The sequence below is a fragment of the Rattus norvegicus genome, chromosome 8 (genome assembly GCF_021556685.1).
Source record: "Rattus norvegicus strain SHRSP/BbbUtx chromosome 8, alternate assembly SHRSP_T2T, whole genome shotgun sequence".
NCBI classification, from domain to species: Eukaryota; Metazoa; Chordata; class Mammalia; order Rodentia; family Muridae; genus Rattus; species Rattus norvegicus.
Genome location: NC_141541.1, coordinates 65,850,512 through 65,877,406, shown reverse-complemented (window position 1 = coordinate 65,877,406; position 26,895 = coordinate 65,850,512). Strand labels below are relative to the sequence as shown.

The 26,895-nt window shown below is 43.4% G+C and overlaps 1 protein-coding gene across 2 annotated transcripts in view; it reads right to left on the bottom strand.

Annotated features, from left to right (window-relative positions):
- Positions 1–26,895, bottom strand: part of Edc3 (enhancer of mRNA decapping 3) — a 45,595-nt gene that overhangs the window by 11,936 nt on the left and 6,764 nt on the right. The window contains exons 3-5 of one of the 2 annotated variants that reach the window (XR_015626626.1): positions 25,939–26,258; positions 14,222–15,177; positions 13,954–14,112 (exon numbers count right to left, since the gene is read on the bottom strand). Coding sequence is in view for 1 of the 2 variants with exons in the window: in NM_001399316.1 (NP_001386245.1) it covers positions 14,842–15,177; positions 25,939–26,258 (656 nt within the window). In the remaining variant the exon portion in view is untranslated. 2 annotated transcript variants of the gene reach the window in all.

The window sequence follows — 26,895 nt, the reverse complement described above, 5'->3', positions numbered from 1 at the left end:
GCCAGGGAGTCAAGCAAGGAACAATGCAAAGTACAAACTTATGATCCAAAGCCCTTTCCTTAATAACGAAGGCCCTGCTCTCCCAAAAGAACAACGTCATCTCACAAATGCAATGGCCCAGGAGAGCCTCTGGGCTGAAGAGATGGCTCAAAGGCTAGAAACATGGGCTACTCTTTCAGAAGATCCAGACTGGATTCCAGCACCCACACCAGTTCCAGGGAATCTGATATTCTTTCTGGCTTCTGTGGGCACTCATACACATGGTATAGTCAAACATGCAGACAAAACACCTGTACACATTTAAAAAACACAAACAACAACAAAACAAGCTCTAGCAAGTCATCAGAAAATTAAAGATTATCTGTCTGTCACTTTGGATCCCAAATCCTTAACTCCTTCAAGTAGGGTGGTGCCTCTTTTACATCAGTAGCCATGATTCACTAAGCTCGTTAGCTTGTTGCATCTGTCTTTAACGCAGGCATGGTCTCACCAATTGGTCAAACCTCATGCTATTTACGATCTAGCCTAAAAACATTAATTTTCTTGTGGACTTATCATCATCCCATTGCTCCAGCATTTCCTATTTAGAAAAATATGCCTGCCTACTTACTGGCCATTTCTAGAGAAATTGCTTTTACTTCTACTATGAATCTAATCTTGGATGTACAGATTGCCAAACCAGACACAAGTAGAGTATCTGCTATGGGTTTTAGCAAAAGGAACCAAGCAGAAAGTCCAATTCTATGGCATTTAGGTCTGTGTCTTCTCAAGGAAGGTAGAATAATACAATTTAATGTAAGGAAGACATAATGAAAAATGCCTAACATTTGTCAAAATAAATGTCAGCTGAGTACTTCTGCCTGCCTGCCTCCTGTTTTTGTTATGGGCAAAGGTGACAAACAGTGCCATTAAAAACACTTTCTACCCCTTTCTAAAATATAAGTCAGTGGTGTCCCAGGTGCCAAGGCTGAAGGTGCAGCCTGACCTTACGTGTCAAGAGCTGATTAAAACAGCCATTTTTATGGCCTGCTTTAGACAGGCACATATTAGAACTAATTAGGAAGCCCTGATAGCAGTGAAAAGGCTGGCTGAATTTTCAAGACTCCTAGGCTGTCCTGTCCAACCGGGTACACACCTATCTACCTCAAAAACCTCTTTACCTGCAAAGTCATGCAAGGCAGGGCTTTCACTGTCTACATTCCTTCACCCATGTACCTGAATAAGCACTGTTGGTCTAAAATGGCCTGCTACACTAGAAACCAGGCTTTCTGAGCCTAGTTTTTATGCTGCACAGAAAGGGGCTCTCTGCGAACAAGTGATTCATTTTCAGCTGGTACTCCCTCACAGTCCTAGAGAATATGAATGAAACTCCAGAGATAAGGGGAAACAAGCAGTCTCCACCCTGACTTGGGGCTACTCCAGCTGGGAACAGAGTGTCCCTCCTACCATCTCCCCCTGCTCTATGACGATGAGCTGGCACTATTTGATAACCTAGAGCGAGGTGGACTCGATTCCTCTCTGCCTGCAGTCCTATGCTGGGGACCTTACTGGAGCCTGCTCTGTTTGCTTCTCCAAAAAGGAACACACAAGAATCACAAAATGTTCCTTTTAAACACTTATAAATAAAGTTCAAGAAGCTAGACGGGCTTATCAGAAACAGGCAGGAGGAATAAAATAAGCCCCAAAGGAAAAGAAGCAAGAACATAGCGTGTGTACTGCAAACAATAACACTGGCAATCTGAACATGGGCCAAGTCTAATTATGTTTGGGTTGGAAGGTGGTCTTTGTTGTTTGAGAATAGAGGCAGTCAAATGAGTTGCTGGGTTTCTCTCAATATTCTATGTATTCTACAGCTGTACTGAAGAAAGGGAGAGCTAACTGTATCCAGTTTGTGACAAGCACAGCATCTGTAAGGCTTCCATTAACCTTTAGGTATCAAGAAAAACAACTCAAGTACACACTGCATGGGCCAGAAAATGAGGCTCCTCTTTGCACTACTCACTTCCACAGTGTGGCTGGGCTGCCTCTTGGGTCTTAGACTGCAGGTATCTGCCACTCCTGCACTGTCATTTGTGCACTCCACCTTCCAGTACACCTTACAGACACACATGTTCTGATACTCTCCAGGGTCCAGTATGGCAGTGCTACATCCAGGCTTCCCCTCCCTTCTGTCCAAGTCTGGCCTTTCTCCTGCCTAACTGACTCTTACAACCAAGTGCCTCTTGGTGTGATGCAATCTGTACACAAAGGTGGCTCTTTAGTGGGAAAGGCTCAGTGCCCTGTATCTCATTAAGAATGGATACAGCTCCAATGATAGGTGTGGGATTCCTCTGGATCTGTGAACTGAGTCTATTCTGTGGCAGTTCCCAAACGGGGAGTCTGGAGGGTGAGTATGTCTTCCTTTTATATTTCAAAACCCCCTGTAAATTAGCATCTTCAGACTAGCAATGTACAGGCAGCCCCTGCAGATCTCTATGAAAGCTACCATAAGTGCAATGTGGTCTCTAAAGGAACTGTTAAGAGAAGCCTACTACTACAGCAAACTTACCCTGACACAGGGAGCCTTCCGTTCTGGCTGCAACTACCCTACAGCTCTTACTTCACACACCACCTCTATCAGGCCCCAGAGACCTTGCTTACTTATGGTCTCTATTCCAACAGTTCCTTTAGGAACTCTTAGCTTCCCTCTCTTAGTATTAGAATTTCTCAACTTTTACTTTAAAATATTTTATTTTTTTACTCATTTGTGTATGTATGTCATGGCATATATGTAGAAATGCGAAGAAAATTTGTGGGAGTCAGTAATTTCTTACCATTATGTAGTTCTAAGGATCAAACTCAGGTCGTCAGATATCAGACCAATAATTTTTCTGAGACAAGGTTTCTCTATGTAGCCCTGGCTGTCTTGAAGCTCACTCTGTAGACCAGGCTGGTCTTAAGCTCACAGAGATCTGCCTTTGCCTTCCAAGTCATGGGGTTAAAGGTTTATACCATGGTCGCCCTGCTCAGACCAGTAATTTTTACTTTTAACTAATACGCCAAGCATAAAACTTATATATCTTGGGGTTGGGGATTTAGCTCAGTGGTAGAGCGCTTGCCTAGGAAGCGCAAGGCCCTGGGTTCGGTCCCCAGCTCCGAAAAATAGAACCAAAAAAAAAAAAAAAAACTTATATATCTTAATGTGGTACCATGTAATGTTCAACAAACATGGAGATGTGTAATGTTTAAATTAGGTCAAACCCAGTGTTAGACTCTGAATGCTACAATATCAACCTGCTAGGCAAGATGTGCCCACTAATTTAACAGTGGCATAGGGGTTATGGGGTAACCAACTCAGATCCTCAGCTGGGTCTGAGGCCTGTTCCACAGGTGGGGAATCACGCTTGGTACTGTAAACCTGATTTACAGCTCATAGGGCTGGAGGCCCTAGCCCTAGGGGAAACCCATTACTGGTAATTTACTAAATGGACACACTGTCAAACTGCCTTCTATATATTTATGTTTATTCCCATATATTAGTACAGCTCTCTACCTTGGCCACAGAACCCCCTCCACAGTGGGCAGTGGTTAATGCAGAGGCTCGTAACTGGTCAGAGTCTGAGAGTTAGTGGCTGTTGAGGGCCCAGCCCTAAACCAGACACGTGCATCAAACCCCCAAGGCTCAGGCCACATCCTGGGAAAAGAGGCAGAAAGAATTTCAGAGCCAGGGGATGGGGAGGGTACTGAGAAATGCCATCTTCTGTATATGACATGGCTTTTGCACTTAAAAACTCACTGCAGTTGTGGTTACCTGCACGAGAGAAGAAGGCCAAAGAGCATGCAAGCGGCTGCACTGAAAAGAGAGGGGACTGCTGGGAGTGAATATGATTTATGTATGGCTATATGAAATTATCAAAGAATTAATTAAATCAAAAGACAAACACCACTACAACGAAAAGGTCAGAGGGACAATACCTTACCAAATGACCCCCAGAGTCTTGGTTACAGGATAGATTTACCTGAGAACTCCTAATGTGCCGTCTTGAGAAAGACATGACCCTACTCATCACTGAAGAACTCGTCTAACACGACAGTCTACAAAGCAATGACCTAGACTATTCACAAGTATGAGTATCACAAAAGATAACAAATATTAGCCAAGGATGCTGGGACTGCCTTTAGTCCTAGCATTCAGGAGGCAGAGACAGGCAGATCTCTGTGAATTCAAGGCCAGCTAGGGCTACCTAGCAAGTTCCAGGCCAGCTGGAGCTACACAGAGAGACCCTGTCTCAAAAAAACAAAAACAAAAAAAAACCTGACCAAACAAGAAACCAACCAACCAAAAAACATAACAAACATTTAGGAAATTGGTCTAGACTTTAGGAAGCAAAAGGAACCCGACATGTAACTGTATCCAGGCAAAGGTGAACTCAAACACAGCTATAAACCACTGAGCTGAGCGTGTTGGTGTATGACTCTATCCTAGCACTTGGGAAGCAGGGGTAGGTGCATCTCTGAATTCTGAGTGCCAGGCCAGCCTGGCCTCTGTAATGAGAAACTGTCCCCAAATAAAAACAAAAAGCACTACTGTTAGGGTGGCATGATGGCTCAGAGAGTAAGAGGCACTTGCTGTAAAAGACTGATGAGCAGAGTTCAATCCCTGGAACCCACATAAAGGTTGACGGACAGGATGCCAAAGGTTGTCCTCTGACCACTATGCTCACTGTGGCAAGCACCAGCCCCCAAACCCCTACCGTATTAAAGGTGTGCACCACCATGCGCTGTCTAAAGAGTAGTAATTTAAAAATAAGTACTGGAGGTCAGGCATGGTGGCCCCTGACTAAGGAACGTCACAGAAATCGTCGCAAAGCTCTGTGCTGTGTGTACATACTTAAATGTGCCAAATCGTAACTGAGACTCCTTGAACAAAGGATGTATGGTTGGTTACTCACTACACTATTTTAGGGGTTTTTAAGAATATTTAAATAGTTTCAATATGAAGTTTGCATTGTTACCCACATGAAAACCACACACACAGTTTGAAAGAAAAAAAAAAAACCACACAGCTAAGTGCTTCAGAATATGACATTAACTGTTCGCAAAGTAACAAAGAACCAAGCCAGCAGTAGGCTAAGGAGTCAAGTGAGGAAAACCATCAGACCCACTGTTCAGAGTTTCAGAACCTAACAGAAAAAATACAGGTGCAGGAAAAGAACGCTTACTATCCTAAACTGTGTGGTCTGAACAAGGTGCCAAGCATGGACTGCAAAGCATGTCAGCTGTGCCTTAAAAAGCAAGCAGGGGGCTGGAGAGATGGCTCAGTGGTTAAGAGCCCCGACTGCTCTTCCAGAGGTCCTGAGTTCAATTCCCAGCAACCACATGGTGGCTCACAACCATCTGCAAAGAGATCTGATGTCCTCTTCTGGTGTGTCTGAAGACAGCTACAGTGTACTTATATATAATAAATGAATAAAAAAAAAAAAAGCAAACAGGACTGCAGTCTCAAGGGAAGAGGGGCTCCAAATGGAGAGGAATCAGACAAAACTCCAGAGACCAGAATGGGCAATGACACGCAGTTAAGGCATCGTTCTCCGCCCACAAAGGCTGGCGTATATCAGGTTCAGCTGAGGAGAACGGGCAGTACCGCTTTTCAGAAGGCTTTTCAAACACAAACTATTTTATCAAAGAGATGAAGGCAGAAAAAAAAAGTGAAAACAAAAAGGCCCAACAGAGTGATTCCAAGGGGTATCTGGGGATTTATGAGGTAGCACAAGAAACTAAAAAGCTCATGAAAAATTCAAGGGAAACTTGAAAGAAGAAACAAGTTTGTACGAGCTAGAAAGACGACTCAGTGGATAAGAGCACTGGCTGTTCTTCTAGAAGACCAGGGTTCAATTCCCAGCACTCACATTACAGCTCACAACTGTCTGTAACTCCAGTTCTAGATGATGTCACCCTCACACAGATACACTGAGGCAAAACAATGCAGATGAAATAACAATAAATAAAAATAAAGAAGAAACAAGTTTGGAGCCAGAATGAATACTGTAAGTAAAGGACACACTCTCCTGTGGCAGCTACAGAGGACAGCAGTACTTCTTGCTATTATATTTAGAAAAGGGAGTGCTGAACTCTGTGCAGAAGGGCAGACAGAAGGATGACTCCAAAGTGTCAGGCAGAACACCTGAAAAATGGCTGATCCAATGAATTAACTGTGAACAAGGAGGAGTCAGGGTATGGTTGAGCAAGAACAACCTGGCTTTGATAGAAGATGGATTAATAAAGGTAATAAAAAAAGTAATAAAGAGGGGTTGGGGAATTAGCTCAGTGGTAGAGCACTTGCCTAGCAAGCGCAAGGCCCTGGATTCGGTCCTCAGCTCCGGAAAATAAATAAATAAATAAAGATATTATTACCTTTAAGACTAAATCAAACTTTTTTCACTCTGGATAAGCAATCGTGGCACTGAACTAGCAATAAGATATATATTTAGCAATGTAGTCACATCGGCTCAAGATCAGCCTAGTAATCAAACTGGGGGTATTGGTCCAAAATACAGTAGGTTCCAGTTCCTCTAGCCCATAGTTTGAATTCAGACTCTTTTTTTTTTTTTTTTTTTTTGGTTCTTTTTTTCGGAGCTGGGGACCGAACCCAGGGCCTTGCGCTTCCTAGGTAAGCGCTCTACCACTGAGCTAAATCCCCAGCCCCTGAATTCAGACTCTTAAAATTGTGGCAAAGTTTCTTCCCAGTGGAACCAATAACCATAAACAAGCCCTTAAGGCCAGTGACAACACTGCCTAACTATAAAAACCAAGACAGGTCTTCCAGGTTTATTAACTTTTGTAGTCTGGTAACAGAGGATCTGCTAGAACCTGAGGTCCCCCAAATCAGTCAAGTGGCCATCAGGCAGTCTGCCTGCAGAGAGCGAACTTCAGAGACCAGGCTCCTTACTTCTCTGCTCATGAAGAACGACAACCTTGATACTGGAGCACAGGGTGACCAGTGCGCATGTTCTAGTCAAAACGCATTGAATTCAACTCCTGCTGTCTCCTGCGAAGTCGTCCCTTGGAAAGTGATCTCTAGCACCTGTTCTAACCTGTGATGGGGAGGGAGGTAATGAGAAGACGCTCATGGGGAAACTAGGAATTCACCAAGTGGGTGGGGCCAGTGGTCTAAGAGGGCATGTAATATAAAACAGTGCCCACTGAAATGGACACCTAATTCTAGGAGAGAAGCAGTTTCCTCAGGAGCATAACTGCTGCCAAGAAAAACCTCCATATTCCTCAGGGTAAGCATCTTCACCAGTGTCTTCAAAATCCCAGATTTCTTCCAGAATTCTTCCTGAGCATATACATTCAAGTAGAACAGATTTCCTTGATAATTAGTTTGTCTGACACAAGTTTTCACTCTGTAGCTCAGGCTGGCCTGGAATCACATGAAGCCTAAGCCAGCCTGAAACCTAAGGTGGTTTCCTGCCTCAGCCTCCCAAGTTCTGGAACCACCTACCTATTCTTGAGATAAATGTTGTTAGTCTTAGAAATGCTAGATGGCTCTTGAAAGACTCTTGGTAACAAGAGTAAACTGCCCAGAGCTCAGAGGCAGAATAAAATGCCAACTATGGAAGACAACGGCCAAAGAGAAGTGATGAATCAAACCTGTCCTTGAGAAGATGAGACATCCATCAAGACTCAAAAGACAGTTTGCCAGGGTGAGAAGAAACACAAGACAGCAGAAACAAACCAACTATGGCCTTGAGGTCAGAAGAAATGAGTCTGCGCTAAAACCAGAGAGCTTAACTCAGATTTGAGACGGACCCTGTGCAGGACAACAAACATATCAGTGTGGTTTTGCTGCTTTCCTCATCTCCGCAGCCAGAGTAGAGGTAGAAAAGAATCCTTCGGTAAAGCAGACAGGAGAGCTGCCAAGAGTCAATGCCTCCACTACTAGTGCCCAATGGCCCTACCTATCCTTTTAGAAGAGGGATACAGCAGAAAATAAATTGTGGAGGTTAGTAAAGTCTCCCCATCAAAGTGGAGAGGTGGCTTAGCAGTTAAGGCAGTAAGAGCTGACAGATGACCTCAGATCCAGTGCCCATGTCAGGCAGTTCAGAACTATCTGTAGCTCTAACCCCAGGGGATCCAACTCCCTCTTATGGCCTTTGAAGACATGTGCACTCACATGCACATACTCACATGTACATTCTTACACACAGATACACACAAACACACACAAGTCATTCTTGACCAAATCACCTAACTTCAGCAAAACAGTGATGACAAAGACAAGGAACTCAACAGTCCAATCTCAGAGATGCCATGAAAAGCCTATGACCTAAGTACTTGGAATACTTTGAATGGTGTTTGAATACAGCAAATGCTCACTCTGCATTACCTGTTAAGCTGCTGATAATTATGCTACTGCTCCAGGTGTCACCACCCATTTCAGCCACAGCTAAGCACTGAACCCATTTCTGTATTTGGATATTTACGTATTTGGCTGTCCAGCACTCTAAAGATCCTGAAGTGACTAAGTATCTGGTTATCTAGTACCTAGTGTCTGGCGCTTGGTATTTTTTTAAAATGTCGATGTTCTAAAATAATCTTGCAGGAAAACGCTGCTAAGTCCACCATGACCTGATAGCTTCTGGGCTCCATGCAATATGGGAGACTCCCTTCCTTAGTGCATTTTCTTCTTCTCTGACCTTATCTAGGGAATTCTAAGACCCCATTTTCACCTCTACATGAGGAATGTAGCCTCAATTAGTTTATGGGATCAATTTCCTTTCTCCTGACAAAACCTGTTCGGCCATCTGAAATGCTTTCCCATCCTAATGAGGCATTCCAGGTACACTAAGCCTTTGTCCCTTGCCCATCTTGGATGTCCCTTCCCTCAGTCCCCCAAAACTTTATATGATTTTAATTTCCCTAAGTAAGTTGATCTGCCTACTGACTGCAGGCTCTGGTATGCTTTATTTACTGTACATACTCACAGGGCTCCTGAACCTCCTATTCCATGTCTCTGCTCCCACTGCCCTCATGGACTGTATCTGCCAATGATCCACAAGAGCAGGGAGACCCACATAATCTTCCTGAGGCAGCCTTTGCGCATTTAAACTCAAGTATTTACTGAGCAACCAATTGGAATGCAAAATTGTGCAGGTTGCTTTAAGTCTACTTTATTTGACAATGATCACCCACTCTACAGAGAAGGGCACAGGCTCAGTAACTTTCTATTGGCTTAGAACTCAAAACCTTATTACTGAAACTACCTTCCCAGCAATCTATCCTTCAGAGTGGAACCTCTACCTTTTTCTTTCTCTGGGCTCAACTGCAAAGCATTACTGAAGAAAAGAGGTGTGGGGACTCAACTCACAAAATCACACATAGCTCTCTACAGTCCAGCAACCTAAGTACAGCTAGGCTGCTATAGCCACTCTTCCTTCACTCTCATCCAGTCCCTCTCAAGCCTCTAGCTTATTTAACAGTTTAACTGTGTCCAATTATCATACTGTATCAAATTCTCCTGTCATATCTTTCTCATCTTTGTATTTACAGTTGATTGTTCGACATTCTGATTTGTTTCATCTTGAATGTCAACCTGATCCTGCTTCAGTGTCCTCTGTTCCTCTCATTCAGTGCTAAATCTTCCCAGAAGACCAGTAAGATTGGGATCATATAATGCTCTGATCTAAAATCCAGTTGGGCTGCTGAGACAGGATAATGGGTAAAGGCACTTGGTACCAAGACTAACACACCAGGGACTCACATGGTGGAAGAAAAGAACTGTCATCTCCAAGTTGTCCTCTGACCCCACATGTGCACTACAGCATGTATGCAACATACATACACATGCAAAGCTATATATACAAGGCCTCTGTGCTCTGGTCCAAAGCTGTTCTTACTACTTTCTAGTCACCCTACAAACTCTACCCTCAACCAAACCAGCTTTTGCTCACTAGAATCATTAGTACCTGCCTTGTTACCAATAAACACCCTCTTCTCAGCCTAGAAAATTCTGCCCAAGAGCTTCTGTTCTGTTCCTGACTAAAGCTTGCAACCTCACCTGTAGCTTGCCTGCCTTTCAACACCTAGCACTCCTACTATCCACACCCTTCTTGTGCTCTGGGCATTCAGGGTATCTTTCTATCTCCGTGACTCCCCACTCCTACTCCCAAGCTGAGGACTAAGCTTTGAACATGCAAATCAAGCTCTTGATTTCTAAGCTGTACCCCAGCTCTCTCGACTAAATCCTTTTGTTGTTGTTCTTTGGTTTTGTGAGACAGGGTTCTCTGTGTACCCCTCCCTGGCTGTCCTGGAACTTGCTCTGTGGACCAGGCTGGCTTCAAACTCACGGGATCTGCCTGCCTCTACCTCCTGAGTGCTGGGATTAAAGGTGTGAACCAACATGCCCAGCTCCTACTACATTAAGAGCAGGTTACAAATAATAAGCACAAGTTTCTTCTGGTGTTAGTGTGCTTTTATGGGTGAATATCAAGGCCAGAGGCATCCACCACCACCACCACCACCACCACCACCACCACCACCACCACCACCACCACCACCACCACCCTCCTCCACCACCACCCCCAGTCATTATCTTACTTTTTAAAACCAGATCTAAAATAGACCCTGACACAGTGGCTGGTCAGAAAGCTCTAGGAATCCATCCTCCTGTCTCCATGTATCCTGCACTGGGATTACAGGCATGTACTGACACACCCAGTTTTTTATGTGGGTCTTGTGCAGTCACACTTGGATTAGAGTCCCACACTTGTACAGTAAGCATCTGGCTGACTGAGCAATTGTCTCAGCCCAAGTATAGTGTTTTGTTAGACCCAACTGGTCCCAAGTATGCATTTCAGGATATATTTTGCAAAAATTCTCCTCTGGCACCCTACCACCTCTAAGCAGTATTCTCTGGGGACTTCTTCATTGTACCTAGTACATTCACATACACATATACTAACAATTTGTTTTCTACAGAGTTTCAACTTATAAGTCTGGATCCAGAGACACCCTGACCTACTCAGGTAGGCCAAGACACTGTCTTAAAACCTGTCCCAGTAGAGACAATAGCCCTGAGAAAGAACCGAAAGGAGCTTTCCAGAGAAACGTGGGCTAAACAAGGACCTAAATGTAGTTGATCCTGGATGTATTTTCCCAGTTAACTGACCTACTGTAATAAACTCGTGCACATGCACACTCAGGCATGCTCACACTTGTGTTCTCGCTCATGCACGCACGTGCTCGCACTCGCTCACGTACTCTGTGTATGTATGTGTGTGTGTGTGTGTGTGTGTGTGTGTGTGTGTGTGTGTCCCCGTCCATGTCCCCCTTCCTCTCCCTTTGCTGGCAGAGATTATTGTAAGGGGAATATGTCCAATTATCAGATACCTGCTTCCGTGTTATTGACACTACTTAGCATGAATATGAAGGACAGCCACAGCAAGCTGTTAGATCTAAAACCCAAGCCAGCACCAAACAGGTGATCAGCATATTGCTCTTCTTCCACTACCCTCGGTATTAGCAAAAATGAAAGCATCCAGTATTCAAAACATGAATGCTACAAGGCTGAGGGTTCTCCAGGCCACTCCTGGAAATTACTGATCAGACTGGGCCATTTCTGAGACAGCACTTTTTAGAGACTGCATCTGTTTGCCATTAATCAGATTTCACTTCTTACACTACAGATTCCCTTCCTCACTTGTCCTCACACACAAGAGACAAAGGAATATCAACTAAATCATTTCTCCAAATAGCCCGGACAGATGGCTTTTTTCTGATGCTAACATTTGGAACTGAAGAGTGTCCAGTTCTTTGCTATTTGAATATAGCTCAGTAAAAACCTGCTTGAAGACTGTGCTTTAAAGCTAGAGAACAGGGGTTGGGGATTTAGCTCAGTGGTAGAGCGTTTGCCTAGTAAGTGCAAGGCCCTGGGTTGGGTCCCCAGCTCCGAAAAAAAAGAAAAGAAAAGAAAAAAAAAAGCTGGAGAAGAAAGCTGCTCAGTGAGACAACTGTTGCTCTATTTCTAGCATGACAGAGGGAATTAATTTCTACTGACTGTTATTAGGAAAAACAGGAAAAACCGGGTGGCAAGAGGCTGCTGGGCTTCCTGTGGCCTAATGGTCATGCACTAGGAGAATGCCACTTAGCAGTGCACAGCACAAGCTGCTATCCCTGAGTTCTTGGTCAAGAACCAGCACATGTGGCATATAGTTTCTTGGAAAATAATTTCATGAGAACTGATTTTCTATTCCTGTCATTAAAATAAAAGATGTATGAATGCAAAGCTGTAGAGGTGCAGTGTCTGATGGGAAAAATGAGTACTTGTTTGGGCTCTTCAAGAAATGTCTTCTAGGGTTCTTTTTTTCCCCCCCCCTCTTCTTGGGTTCTTAAGGATCTGAAATGTTCTCCTCATCCTCATTGTAGACTCTCACTTACCTATAAGGTAAGACCATAATCTTCCCAAGCTCGGGCATTCCTTTGGTCTAAATAACTCCAGGAAACCACATATCTCATACTCCAACCCCACTCTGCAGCGCCACAGGGATGGCAGCACAGAAAGACACAGCAACAACAGCAGTTAATAGGTCAGGGAGCATGCCTAGTAGGTGACTAATTTTGAAAAGCCTGAAAATTAGGCCAGGAGGTGGAAGTGTATACCTTTAATCCCAGCATTTGGGAAGCAGAGTGAGTGGATCTCTGTAAGTTTGAAACCTGCTTGATCTAAATAATGAGTTCTAGGATGGCCAGGGCTACACAGAGAAACCCTGCCTCAAAAACAAACAAACAAACAAACACCACCACAACAACAACGAAAGAAAGATACAGAGATAGAGAGATAGATAGATAGATAGATAGAGAGAGAGAGAGAGAGAGGAGGAGGAGGAGGAGGAGGAGGAAGAAGAGGAAGAAGAGGAGGAGGAAGGGAGGGGGGTAGGTAGCCTGAAGTTTGAGCAAGGCTACCTGTCCTTAGACAAGTAGCTTTGAAACCGCAAGGCGCTCAGCAGTCACTGAGACCTAAGGAGGTCCCTCGACCTCCACCTCCACCCCCCCACCCCACCCCCACCCCACTCCTGTAAAGAGGCATGCCTACCAGGGTCTACCAGTGGAGAACTGGAACAACTGCAGTCTTAGCCTGGCAGTTTGCATATCCTTCATAGGGTGCACAAGCTGTCATCTAATCAATTTGGGTGTCTACACATTTCTTTCTGTGAGCACTCACGATTAAAATGTCTGGGCTCCTAGGTTCACTGGGAATAATTTGTATGCTGTATTCTAACAAATCTGGTTCATATATGGTTTGGAGAAGGAAGGATACTGATGAGGCAGTCTCCTACAGCTGCTTTTCATTTGTGCTTCTAGGCCACAGATTTGAAGACAAGCTTGGGGTAATTTGAGTGAGAATGGCCCCCACAGACTCCTATATTTGAATGTCTAGTCTCCAGTGAGTAGCACTATTTGAAAGAATTAAAAGGCTCAGCAGCTGTAACATTGGTGGAGAGGGTGTGCTCCTGGGGATGGGCTCTGAGTTTCAGAAGCCCAAACTAGAACCAGGGGCTCACAGTTTATCCTCCCCCTACCTCCCTCTCCCTCTCCCTCTCTCTCTTCCTCCCTCCCCAACTCCCCACTCTCCTGCTTGTGGATCAGGATGTAGCTCTCACCTACTTCTCCAGCATCACACCAATCTGCCAGGAGGATAATGGACTAGGCCTCTGTAAGCAAGCTCCCGATTAAATGCTTTTAAAAAAAAGTCAGAAACTGGAGAGGTGGCTTCAAGGTGAAGAACACTAGTCGCTCTTTCAGATGTCCTGAGTTCAATTCCCAGCACCGACATGGTAACTCACAACCGTCTACAACTGAGGTCTTGGGCGATCAGATGACCTCTTCTGGTGTGCAGATAGATGTATAGATAAAACATCCATAACATAAAATAAGAATATCTTTTAAAAATGAAACTAAAATAGAAAACTGAACAGCTGGATGTGATGCAGACTCCTCCAGTTCCTGTGCTTGGGAGGTAGCGGTAGATGGCTCTCTGGGGTGTTCAGGCCAGCCAGGGCTACAGAGTAAAAGTTTGTTTTCTAAAATAAACCCTTAAAACTAACTAGGGGCTGCTCTTCTAGAAGATGGGGGCTAGGGTTGGGGATTTAGCTCAGTGGTAGAGCGCTTGCCTAGGAAGCGCAAGGCCCTGGGTTCAGTCCCCAGCTCCGAAAAAAAAAAAAAAAAAAAAGAAGATGGGGGCTGTATTCCCAGCACCTACAAGGTTGTTCAAAACTGACTGTAACTCCAGTCCAGGGGAATCCAGTGCCCTCTTCTGGGCTCCAAGGGCACTGCACACACATAAAATTGAAAAGTAAATCAATCAAAGAAAATCGCTAAGGCAAGAGAACTACACTATAATACAGTGGCTTTTATCACTACAAAGGGACTACTCTGTTAGGTGAGAACCTTAACTAGCCAAGCTCTCAGTGATCAAGGCAGATAAGGGCAGTAGGGCAAACAAATGTAACCTCTTAATACACCAATTTAATACATGGATTTTACCCATCTTCAATTCTTTCTTGCATCAGCCAAAAACTAGCAAACAGAGCTACATTTCTGGTAAAATATATAGATAGTTAACAGGGAGACCAGACCAAAGAAAAGGTCAGATGAACATTACATCTGCCAGATGTAGGATACAAAGGGACAAGTATTGAAATTACTCCGCCACCACAGATCAGTGCTAAGTTAGCCACAGTCCCCAACAAACAATAGCACTGTGTCAATAGCTAGGTCACCAATTTCTGATGCAAGATGCTGACTTCCAAAGAACAAACTCAGAAGTAAGAGCAGCCCAAGGCAGGGCTCAGCGTGACTCACCTGTGCAGAACTCCTTGCTCACACTGTGTGGAACTGTGATCCTACGGTACACGATTGGCTCCGATTCCAGGATGTTTTCATCATGACGGTACCTAGCGGGCCGTTCATTTGGGACACCCCGAGAACGGGAACCACTTCTCCTCTCGTAAGTGTCGATCTCCTCAAACACAGCTGCCTTGTCAAAAAGGGCTAGGTTCCCCTCAAAGTCAAAATCGGTATCTGGGATCTCCTCAATGTCGTCTCCAAAGCACTCATCATCTTTATTCTTCATTTGGCCATTTTTTAAACCACTTTTCTTTGGGGTTGCTTGGTTTGGGTGCCTGCTACTAGATGACCCTGGAGGAAGGGAGAATAAAGAACAAAATCTGTGCGCCAATGTGCAGTGTCAGTGCAAGACATTAGTCATCTGACAGAGTATAGTCAAAGGGAAAGGCAGGGTGTTTCTACATCACATTAGTAGCAAAAAAGACAAGCACACAAATCTCACATGGATTCATCAATGTGAGAAACCACCCAAATAACTGACCATGAAAAAGGCAGTAGTCCTGAAAACCTTAACCAGTGCTGCCTTTCATAAGGGAAGAGATGATAGAAATTTTGAAAATTGAGGTTATCAATAAATCCCCTAGGCTGGCCCTGAACTCCCAACATACAAGGCAACAAAAGCTTATCAAGTAAGAGCTAGAGTGGCAAGGGCAGCAACATGTCCTCAGGCCAGGACAGCTGCTGCCACCAGGTACAAGAGGGAAGTCCACAGGAAGACGCTGTTTGACTCTTATTCTCTGCATAACCACCAAGGTTCTTTCTGACCAAATTTATCCTCAGGTGAGACCATAGCAGGCAAGAACCAGACAACAGATCCAGATAGTCTGAAAGGTCTTTCAATTCTTGTTTTCTCAGAACTTTATCTCTATATAAGCATTTTCTGAACTATCAAAGACAAGTCGAGAAGAGCAAACATCAACACTGCAGTACGCAACCACCCTGTCTCTTAGACTCTACTTGGCTGCTATGTGTCAATCAATACTTCTCTGGGAGGGAGCCCTATACATTTCTCTAAACCAACCATTCACAGAGAACCAAGAATTATCTTTACAAATTACATCTACACATCATTTCAGCTCAACTGCAATGTTCCCTTTTCACAATCCTTCCACGGGCCAAGAGCTTTTCATCTAGCTTTGCCATCAATGTTATATAATCTAAGGGCTCAGGAAACAGCAATCATTAAAGTATGTGCCAAGCAAACATGACAGCTTGAGCTTGCATCCCTAGTACAGATATAAATGCTGGATGCAAGGTGGACACATCTGTAACTGAGGGACCCTGAGAGCTATGGCTGAGCCAACCAGTGCAGGCAAATCCATAAGTCCCAGGTTCAGTGAGAGAGATCCTACCTCAGAGACCAAGGAAAGGGATGAAAACGGGCACCCAGTGTTAACTGCTGGCAGCTTGAGCACATGTGGATGTGTACTGGCATGCACACACGCATATAATCACACAGACACAGACACAGACACAGACACAGACACACACACACACACACACACACACACACACACACACACACACACACTCACACACAATGAACATACAGAGTTATAGAATTTGGGGATGGGGTTGAAGTCCAGATGGCAGAGTGCTTGCCCTGCATGCGCTAACCCTTGGCTTCAATCCCTGGCACCACAAATGGTGGACACACCTGTTATCCCCACACTGAGAAGGGGAGGCAGGACTCAAGGTCACCTACTGGACTAGGCCACACGAGATCTTGTTTTTAAAAAAGAAAACAAACCAAGAGTGACATATAGTCTTCTGTCTCCATCAGGCAAATGCTCACAGCACAGCTTCTAGGCAGTTAATAAACAGCTGACAAATTAATCCACACTAGCAAATGACATTATCCTGAGGTGTAAATATTATGGAATTATAACTCATATTTTCCTAATGCCTAGGTATGGAAAAACTTTTGCTGGTTTTGGTAGTAATCTGACTTTGGTCTCTGAAGAAAAAAACAAAACACAATGAAAATAATGAAGGGGAAGGAGTAGCCAAGATACCATTAACAGTTCAGATTCTAAACCTCTACAAAAGGAGAAAAATTCAGAGAGTACACTAAATTGCACTTTCAACAGTTTGTCAGACTTATCCCTGAGGGCATGCTGCCTGGCATAACCCAGTGCTGGGAACAGACTGTGCACAATCAATACTGACTACAGAGAATAAAGTATACAAACAGTGAAGATGTCATGTAGACTCAAATCTTAAAAGGTTTTCAGTTGTGTGTGTGCACATGTGCGCATACACATACACACACACAGGCACACACACACATACACACACATGCGCACGCACGCGCACGCACACACACACGCACATACACGCACATACACACACACACACACACACACACACACACACACACACAGAGGAGGATGTCATGTGTCCTGCTCCATCACTCTCCAGCCTATTCCCCGAGACAGGGTCTCTCACTGAGCCTGGAGCTAGGCTGGTAGCCCCAGGGATGCGCCTGTCTCTGGCCTGCACGGGTTAAAGGCACAGGCAGCCATGCTCAGATTTCACTTGGGTGCTGGAGATTTGAAGTCAGGTCCCATGCTTCCATAGCAAGTGCTTTAACCCACTGAGATGCTCCCCAGCCCAGAAATTTATAAAGTGCCACAGAACTCTAGGAGAGAAAATGAAGCTTGATCAAGAATGGGAGAACAGGCATGAAAATAAGGAGTTGAAAATAATATGCCATCAGTAATATTTGTAGTCAAAGGGCAGAAAGCACAGGACAAAGAGTCCAACTCTCAAATAATCAATGATCCAATATTAAATCAACTCCCTACTAGGAAATGGGCACGTAACCCAATCACCTCTCAGGTGGATGTGCTCATCCCCAGGTCCACACAGGACAATCCACTGGGATGGAGAAGATATCACAAAACATTTTATTATTCGCTTTTAGGGAAAAACTGTAGGAAATGACACTTCATGAATTTACTATGCTAATGTACACTGGCATTCCTATGAGGTTTCATGCCACAAATCACTATCATTTCTGAGGTATCTGGAGAAAAACCCAGGATTCTCTACTTAGTAAGTCTGGATTTTTTTTTTTTTTTTTTTTTTAAAGACAAGGTCTTGCCTTGGAAAAGCTGGGCCATGTAGCCCAGCAACAATGCTCCTGGAAAAGCTAGTGTATGTGTGGCCTCATACTCGGCTGTATCAGTATTTAAATTACAATGCCTGAGTCATTTACTGATGAGGACATATTCTAAGAATAGTGCTGTTACAGTGTTTGGTTGTTGTGTGACATTATGGAAGGCAGCAACACACAAAGACTGCTGCATCAACAGGTAATAATTACAGATTGTTGAGCCAATCAATAGCTGTATGACTATCATAGAAATGTAGAAGTCAGAATATAAGAAACCTAATAAAGTAGATCAGTCAACAACAATGAAGCTAATACGGTGTACTCAGTTGCTATCACACTGGACGATGAAGTACTACTGAGATGCCCAGGACAAAGCCAAAGCAAACAGCCCGAGGTGGCTGTACAACAGAGCTTCTCAGCGTGCTGACACAATGCCCCACTACAAAGGCAGCAGGGTTCACGACAGAAAATTATGCTGGTCCTGAAGATTAAGTGCACTGAACACTGATAAATCCCAAGTCAGAAAAAAGATGATCAGGAAATAAGACTTGTTTTTAATGAAAAGCAGGTAAGATAGTGGGTTGTCAGTCTCCCAGTTCCTTCCCACAAACACTCGCAAGTCCCTGGAGACTAAGCTTGCTCAGTACTTGGCTCACTTACCCCTGGTCTGGCAATGCATTAAGCAGGCTGGCCTCTGGCCACTGGGAGAACAAGGAACTTCCCTTGGAAAAGATAAACAGTCCTTCCCAGGCTTGCATACCTTTCAAACAAGGACCAAGCATTAAGGCTGGACACTGGCCTTCCTGTGCCATTTTTCTGCCAGCCTTTGATACACAGGCCCTTTGGCCAGAACACTCTGTAACAAGCCCACAGTTGTGTAACCCTAGTGTCACTTACTAACTGGCTTCTGCCATGTATACAGTATAAAAGAGAACTTTGTCCTACACCTAAGGTTCTAAAGGGTGCCCGATAGACAAACTGAGATATTTTGGTTCCAAACTTAGAATCTATGACAGAAAGCCTGTCAACATTGAAAACATCCTGATCATTTACCGGATTACAGCCCTGTTCTTTCCAGTCTGGCAAACAGATGAAGCACATCCAAAGAGAAACAAAGTCAAGAGGACTTCTAATAGAACCATGGAAACCTAAGTTCCAACCTCAGATCACTACCAAATCTAATAGTTCATTAAAGCCCAGTCGCACTGCAACAAGTTAACATACAACTTTCCATTTAAATGGTTTAATTATACTAATTTCTATCTTCAATAGAGGAAGGGGGAACTTGGCACCAAGTAATACAACATTGTGCCTATGATTTTATTTTACTTCTAATTTTGTGCATATGTGCTTCTGGGGTGGGGGCAAATGCCCCAGAGGCCAGCAGAAATCATTAGATCCTCTGGAGCTGGAATTACAGGCACTAAGAGCCCTCAAAATGTCTTACCTGTAAGACAACCTCTGCTTATATAAAAGTGAACTAAAAGCCTTTCATGTTCAATGAGCAAAAGTGCCTTAACCATTCAACAGCATGTAGCCAATGAATGACTGCCACATCCACAATTATAATGTGATTTCAAAGGAGTATCTTTATCAGTCTTTAAGAGTCATTATTTTCAGCTGACATGGGATTTAAAAAGGAGGTTTTTTAATTTTAAATTTATTATTAGTGTATGTTTGTGCATATCTGCACCCATGATACAATGCCCCTGATCCTCCTACTTCTACCTCTTAATTGCTGAGATTATAGACAGGGACCAGTCCAGTTTACATGGCCCTGCGGATCTAATCCAGGTTTTCATGGTAAGCATGCACTGTAGCAACGAAGCCACATCACCAGCCCAACAAATATGAGTTTTACTACACAGAGACCTATCCACTTAATAAACCTTAAGTGATTTCCCTCACCTGGACCAGTGCTTGATCCTTCCACAGCCTCTGCCTCAGCTCCCGCCTGCAGGATCCTGCCCTGTGTGAGTTCCTGTCCTGACTCCCTTCAATAATGAATAGCAATATGGAAGTGTAAGCCCCTTTCTCTCTAGTTTACTTTTTGGTCATGGTGTTTCATCGCATCAACTGAAGCCCTAAGACACCACTCAGATAGTTAACATATGGTGTGCTATAACTGACATTCTGGAAAGTGAAAGCTCAAGGACCACCAGGAGAAAGAGGAGAAAAGGGAGGGGCACTGAACAGCTGAAGCACAGAAGACTAGTTAGGACACTGAAAGCACGCTCTATGAAAATCCAATGACAAAGATACAACCATGTACTTGTCAAAAACGCATAAAATGTTATAGCAAAAAGAGTAATAAGCCTTTATATTTGCAAATTTTCAAATTATTCAGTAGATTTGAGGAATCCCAAGATGGAATGAAAAATGGCAACCCATCTGTATTATGAATATAAGAAACAAATCAACAACATGGGTGAAAAAACCTGAGTAACCCAGAAAATAAATGGAATCTGTTGGTAGGATGAAAAGCAAGAGGAATCACACATTCGCTTACGTTCTTTGTGACAGCCTCCCACAGGGCTGGGGAATACAAGTTAGTAATTCTGATATAAACTGAGTATTCTCCATCTGAAATGCTTGGGTCCAGAAGTGTTTGGGATTCTAGGAATATCTTCATACGCATAAGCTATCCTAGGAATAAGACCCAAAACTGAACACAAAATTCATAACTGCCTTTCCCACCAGGCCTGAAGGTGATTTTATGTAATATTTTCAGTATACCTGATTTTGATGGCAACCTGTGACATGTGAATAGGCATGGAATTTTCCAACTGTGGCATCATGTCACCGTTCAAGTGTCAAGTTTAAATTTCTGATCTTCAGATTAGCGATCTTCATTCTCTATCACTGCACATACATTGGAACCAAGTAAGAGAGAGGTGACAAATGGTAGGAATCAAGCTCCTCACTGTCGGCATGCGAGATTATAATAAGTGAAAGAAGGTAAAAGCCGCTCATAATGCATCATTTGGAGAGATGGCTCTCAGCTGTAAAAAGCCAGCACCCACGTGAGGCTCACAGCTGCCTATAACTCTACTTCCAAAGGACCTGATACCCTTTTTGAACCTCTGTAGCATGCAGTACACAAAAATTCATGCAAGCAAACACATAAAAATAAGTAAATCTTTAGAAAACTAATCCATGAATGTATTAGTTTGTTTCCTGTTGCTCTGAAAAACAACATGACCAAAAATAACATGCAGAGGAAAGGATTATGTGGCTTACGCTTCCCAATCACACAGTTCATCACTGAGGGAAGCCAAGGAAGGAACCCAAGCAGAGCGGGTCTGTAGGCAGCAACTCAATGAAGCAGGGGCCATGGAGGAATGCTACTTACTGGCTTTCTCAGCTTGCTTTGAAATACAACCCAGGACAGTCAGCAAAGGAATGTCATCACCCACAGTGGGCTGGGTGCGCCTACATTAATCAATCATTCATCAAGAAAATGTCCAACAAAAATGTCTAAATGGAGGGAGGCAATTCCTTAAGTGAGTTTCCTTCTTACGGAGTGACTACAGTTTTTGTCAAGTTCACAAAACTAATAGATGTAATGAGATACTGAAATAATGTTGGAGATCAGTATGGACTCACATTTAGCATGGTAAACATGGTTCCAGACATAAGTATTTATACATGTCTATAAAGACAGACACCCGTTTCTTTGCTGTCAGTTATAAGGATGACAGTAATTAGCAATGGGTAAACCTACTGGGTTTTAATACCAGAAAAAAGAAGACAAGGAACCTGATTCATTTCAGGCTAAGACAAGATAAGCCTCAAGTTATCTTAAGTGTCATAAAGGAAGTATTAGAGAATAAAAAACTATTTCCTGTGTCAGGAGTATGTCACAGGGACATGGGGACTCAATAAAAAAGTGTTCCTATAGTCAAGGCTGAAATAATATGGTACCAGTGGCACACAGTAGCTAGGGACATGGCTCACGGCACACCACCTTCCTAACCTTCAATGTCCCGAGTTTAATCTCCAACACCAACACATAATAAGAAAGCAGGGCTGGAGAGATGGTTCCCTGTAGTGCTATGCAATCATCAGGACTTTAGTAATTCAGATCCCTACCATATATCCCCACACACAAAGAGACAGACAGACAGACAGACAGACAGACAGACAACAGAGAGGTGTGTGTGTGTGTGCACGAGCACACACATGCCTACACACACTTGAAATACCAGCATTAGGGAGTAGGTACAGGAAGACCATAGGAGCTCATTAACCAGCTAGTCTGGTCAACTGGTGAGCTCCAGCTTGAGTAAGAAACTGTCTCAAAAAACAAGGTAAGGTGGAGAGTGTGACAAAAGAAAATACCCAGTGTCAACCTCTGGCCTCTACAAGTGCACACACATGGACAGATCTGCACATACAAATGCACATGGCACACAACACACACACACACAAGTCATAAATTACAGTCACTGCACAGACCCTTGATACATTATAATAAAATGGTATTTTACCCTTTGTGTTTTCCTACCCAAAATATACTAGTCCAATCACAAGAAAAATATCAACTGAGGAACTTTCTACAAAATACCTGACCAGTATACATCAAAAGTATCTATCAACAAAAATAGGAAAGCCTACGGCGCAAGTGCTGGCTAGTGGTTAAGAGTGTAAACTGCTCTTCCAGAGGACACTTGCGGATCACAACCTACTAAAATTCCAGCTGTAAAGGACCCAATGTCCTTCTCTGACTTCCTGGGATACCTGTATGCATGCATGCACACACAAACACACATCCCAAAATAAATAGACAGACAAATACAGTCAGTTAAAGATTAGTAATTTCTAAACGAAACATGCTGAATAAGATCTAAGACATTGGGGTTGGGGATTTAGCTCAGTGGTAGAGCGTTTGCCTAGGAAGCGCAAGGCCCTGGGTTCGGTCCCCAGCTCTGAAAAAAAAAGAACCAAAAAAAAAAAAAAAAGATCTAAGACATTAGGGTAAAACAAGGGCACCTGAATAAAATATGCACCTCATTCAAAAAAAGACTAAAGTCTAAGTGGACTGAGTCATTCTCTACCCAAGCATTAAAGTGTTTCTTAGGACACGCAAGTACTACTGCATGCATGTCAGTCTTCTGTTTTAGGCCGTCACTCAGTAATACAGTTGCTTTACAGGAATTTAAAATGTCTAGAAACACCCCCCCCCTTTTTAAATGGGGGTGGCGGTTGTTTATGTATTTAATATATGTGGGTACACTATAGCTGTCTTCAGACACACCAGAAGAGGGCACCAGATCTCATTTATAAATGGTTGTGAGCCACCACGTGGTTGTTGGGAATTGAACTCAGGACCTTTGGAAGAGCGGTCAGTGCTCTTAACCGCTGGGCCATCTCTCCAGCCCTAGAAATACCCTTTTTATTGTTTTTTTCACTTAAAGTAGGCATTTCTTTTTCTTCTCTTTGCTTGCTTTATTTTTAGTTATTTATTTTTACTTTATGTGCCCTGGTGTTCGTTTGCATGTGTGTCTGTCTATGTGAGGGTATCAGATCCTGGAGACTGTTGTGTGTCTGTCTGTGTGAGGGTGTCAGATCCTGGAGACTGGTGTGAGTTACCTTGTGGGTACTGGGAATTGAAGCCAGGTCCTCAGGAGACCAGCCAGTGCTCTAACCTGCTGAGCCATTGCTTCAGCCCAAAGTTGGAATTTCTAAAACTTAAATGTCAGGCTTGACACAAATGTCACATCACAAGTTGGAACTGAAGAGCACACCAAAATCTTATGACGGCCACTGGGACAATAACAAGGAGCCAAAAGGACAGTAAGTGGCATCTGGAACCTTTTGTAATCAACTCTCCCACTCCTATGTGGGCTCTAGAAAACAGCTCATTCTAAATTCTGCCTTTTAGTAGGAAATGCCTTGGCTTTATTTTAGTATGACTCTAGTTTGAGTTTTACATGTATCAACGAAAACACACTTAAAATTCCTAATATATTTGCTACTACTTCTAGGTATAAAATGTAAGAAAAGTAAGAATATTGTGCTGGATAGTAAACCTGACACAGGCTGGAGTCACCTGAGAGAAGGGAACCTCAATTGGGGAAATGCCTCCATGGGATCTGGCTGTGGACAAGCCTATAGCCCATTTTCTTAAGTTAATAATTGATTGGGGGGGTGGGAATGGGAATCAGCCCATTGTGGGTCGTGTCATCCCCTGGGCTGGTGGTCCAGGGCTGTATGGGAGGACAGGCTGAGCAAGCCATGAGGAGCAAGCCAGTTAGCAGCATTCCTCTGTGGCTCCTGCATCCGCTCCTGCCTCCCTGTTTAAGTTCCTGTCCTGACTTCCTTAATTATGAGCTATCATGTAGATGTGTACACTGAATAAACCCTTTCCTCTCAGTTGCTTTGGTCATGGTGTTACATTGTAACAACAGTAACCCTAAGATAGTTTACTATTTAGAAGTACTTTTCTTTTAAACTTTTTTTAAAAAGAATTATTTATTTATTTTATGTATATGAGTACACTGTTGCTCTTTTCAGACACTAGAAGGGAGCATCAGATCCCTTTACAGATGGTTTTGAGCCACCATGTGGTTGCTGGGAACTGAACTCAGACCTCAAAAAAAGCAGTCAGTGCTCTTAACTGCTGAGCCACCTCTCCAGACCCATTTTTTTTTTTTTTTTGGTTCTTTTTTTCGGAGCTGGGGACCGAACCCAGGGCCTTGCGCTTCCTAGGCAAGCACTCTACCACTGAACTAAATCCTCAACCCCTCCAAACCCATTTTTAAATATTTATTTTTATTTATATGTATGTGTCTGTGTGTCTATAAATATATACAGGTATCCAAAAGACAGAAGAGAACCTTCGGAGCTCGAGTTACAGGCAGTTATGTGCTGAGAATTGAATTTAGGTCCTCTGTAAAAACAGCCAAACTGCTCTTAACTACTGAGCTTTCTCTCCAGTCCTAGAAGTAATTTTTAAAATTGTCCTATTTTATTACTTTATATGTATGAGTGTTTTGCCTACATATACATATATGTAGCACATGTTTGCTTAGTGCCTTTGGAAATCAGGACACAGTATCAGATTCTCCTGGGATTAGAGTTACAGAGTTGTAAACTTCCCATTTGCATGCTGGGAATTAAAATGGGGTCTTCTACAAAAACAAGTGCTCTTAACCAACAGGCTGATTATCCAGCCTTCCTAGAAGTAATTTTAAAAAGACCATTCATATGTATTTAAGGAACATAACAGATGTGAACAAATCTGTTATATCTCAAAATTACATTACTCTAGTACACGTTTAAAAACATTACAGGTTTTAGTGACCCATCTATGGTTCTATATCTGTTACTAGCAAGCAAGACCAGAGAGTAATATATACCAGTAAGTGCTTTCCTTAATCGCCTTTAGTGGGGACATAAAAAAAAAAAAGTAAAATACTCAATTAAGGCTAGGGTTAAGAGTTTGGTGGCCGAATGCTTGCCAGATATGCAAAGCTCTGGGTTCAGTCCACAGTACCTCAACAAACAAAGCAAACAAACAAACAAACCAATCAGCTTGTTAGAAATGAAAGGTAACAGCAATGCCTACACTAGCCCCTCCTCTCTAAGTAAAAGTCTACTCAAGAAATTAGCTGGAATACCCCAAGTAGAGTCAATCAGGTATCACAACCCCAACAGTTATGAGATTTAAAACATGAATATGGTGCAGATCCAAGACCTTTCCTGAAGGGAGAAAAGTGACAAAGTGGGCAAGAAGCTTGGGTGAACCTCTAATAAGTCATTTCCTTTTCCTTGGTATCTTGAGGGACTGGCCCTAGAATGGCAGAAACACACTGTATCTCCATGAAACCCTTTGTATGAGGAATCACGGACTCATGGAAGGAGCAACAGTAGGTAAGTGTTTACAGCCTGAAACACCAGGTTACAAAAGACAGCACCTTGACTGTACTTACAGGAGTTGTGCCGACGACGGAAGCTCTTGGACTGACTCAAAGACTCCATGTGCCTGTCCACATAACTCTTTGAGCACTGCTGCTGCTGAGGAGAAATGGCAACGTCCTGGCTCTTCATATCTGTCCTCTTAGGGATGCTCTGAGGGGCACTACTGGAAGAGGCTGGCTTCTTGACCACCTTGCCTGTTCCATTCTGATTGATACTCATTTGGTACCCAACACCAGAAGGGCCTAATTCTGTCTGATGAAGGTCTCCAAACTGCTGGTTGTCTCCAGGACCTGGTATCTCCAAGATTTTTAATTCTGTAATATCACCTGCCCTGAAACACACAAAAGTCCAAGTCTCAAAATTATAGTAGCAATAGGAAAGTGGTAGAGATGAAACTGGGGTTAAGGAAGAAACTGCACTCTGCAAAACTGCAGTAACTCAGGGTTAACAGAAGTGAAATTAAGAAAGGTAGCAGGACATCTACAGACCATGCCCAGCCACCAACTTGCAACTCATACACTACTTTAGAGACCCAGTTGTTAAGAACAGCTCTATAGCCTCCTTAGATTTCCAGAACGCTAGTAGCTTTCTTAAATTCTTTCACCCACTTGCTTTTCAACATACAATGCCCTTACTATGTGGTGAGCCCTGGTTATGAGCAAGCTACACAGAGACACAGTACTTCCTTTAAGGGACTCAGTCTGCGCACTGGAAAAGACACATGCAGAGGACGCTAGGGTGAAAGACATCTCACCCAGAGAGTCAGAGACTAAGAAAATCTGGCACTGTCCACAGGAAGAACTGCAAATGTTCTCTACGGTAGTACATAAGGAGAAATGCTTGTGGAAGGCTATCGGGAAGGTAAGGTGATAATCATAAGCACAATAGACTTTTCCATGGCAACAGGAAAGAGGAAGGAACCAACAGGGCATTGCAGCTCTTGCCCAGAACCCTACATTTGGGAGGCA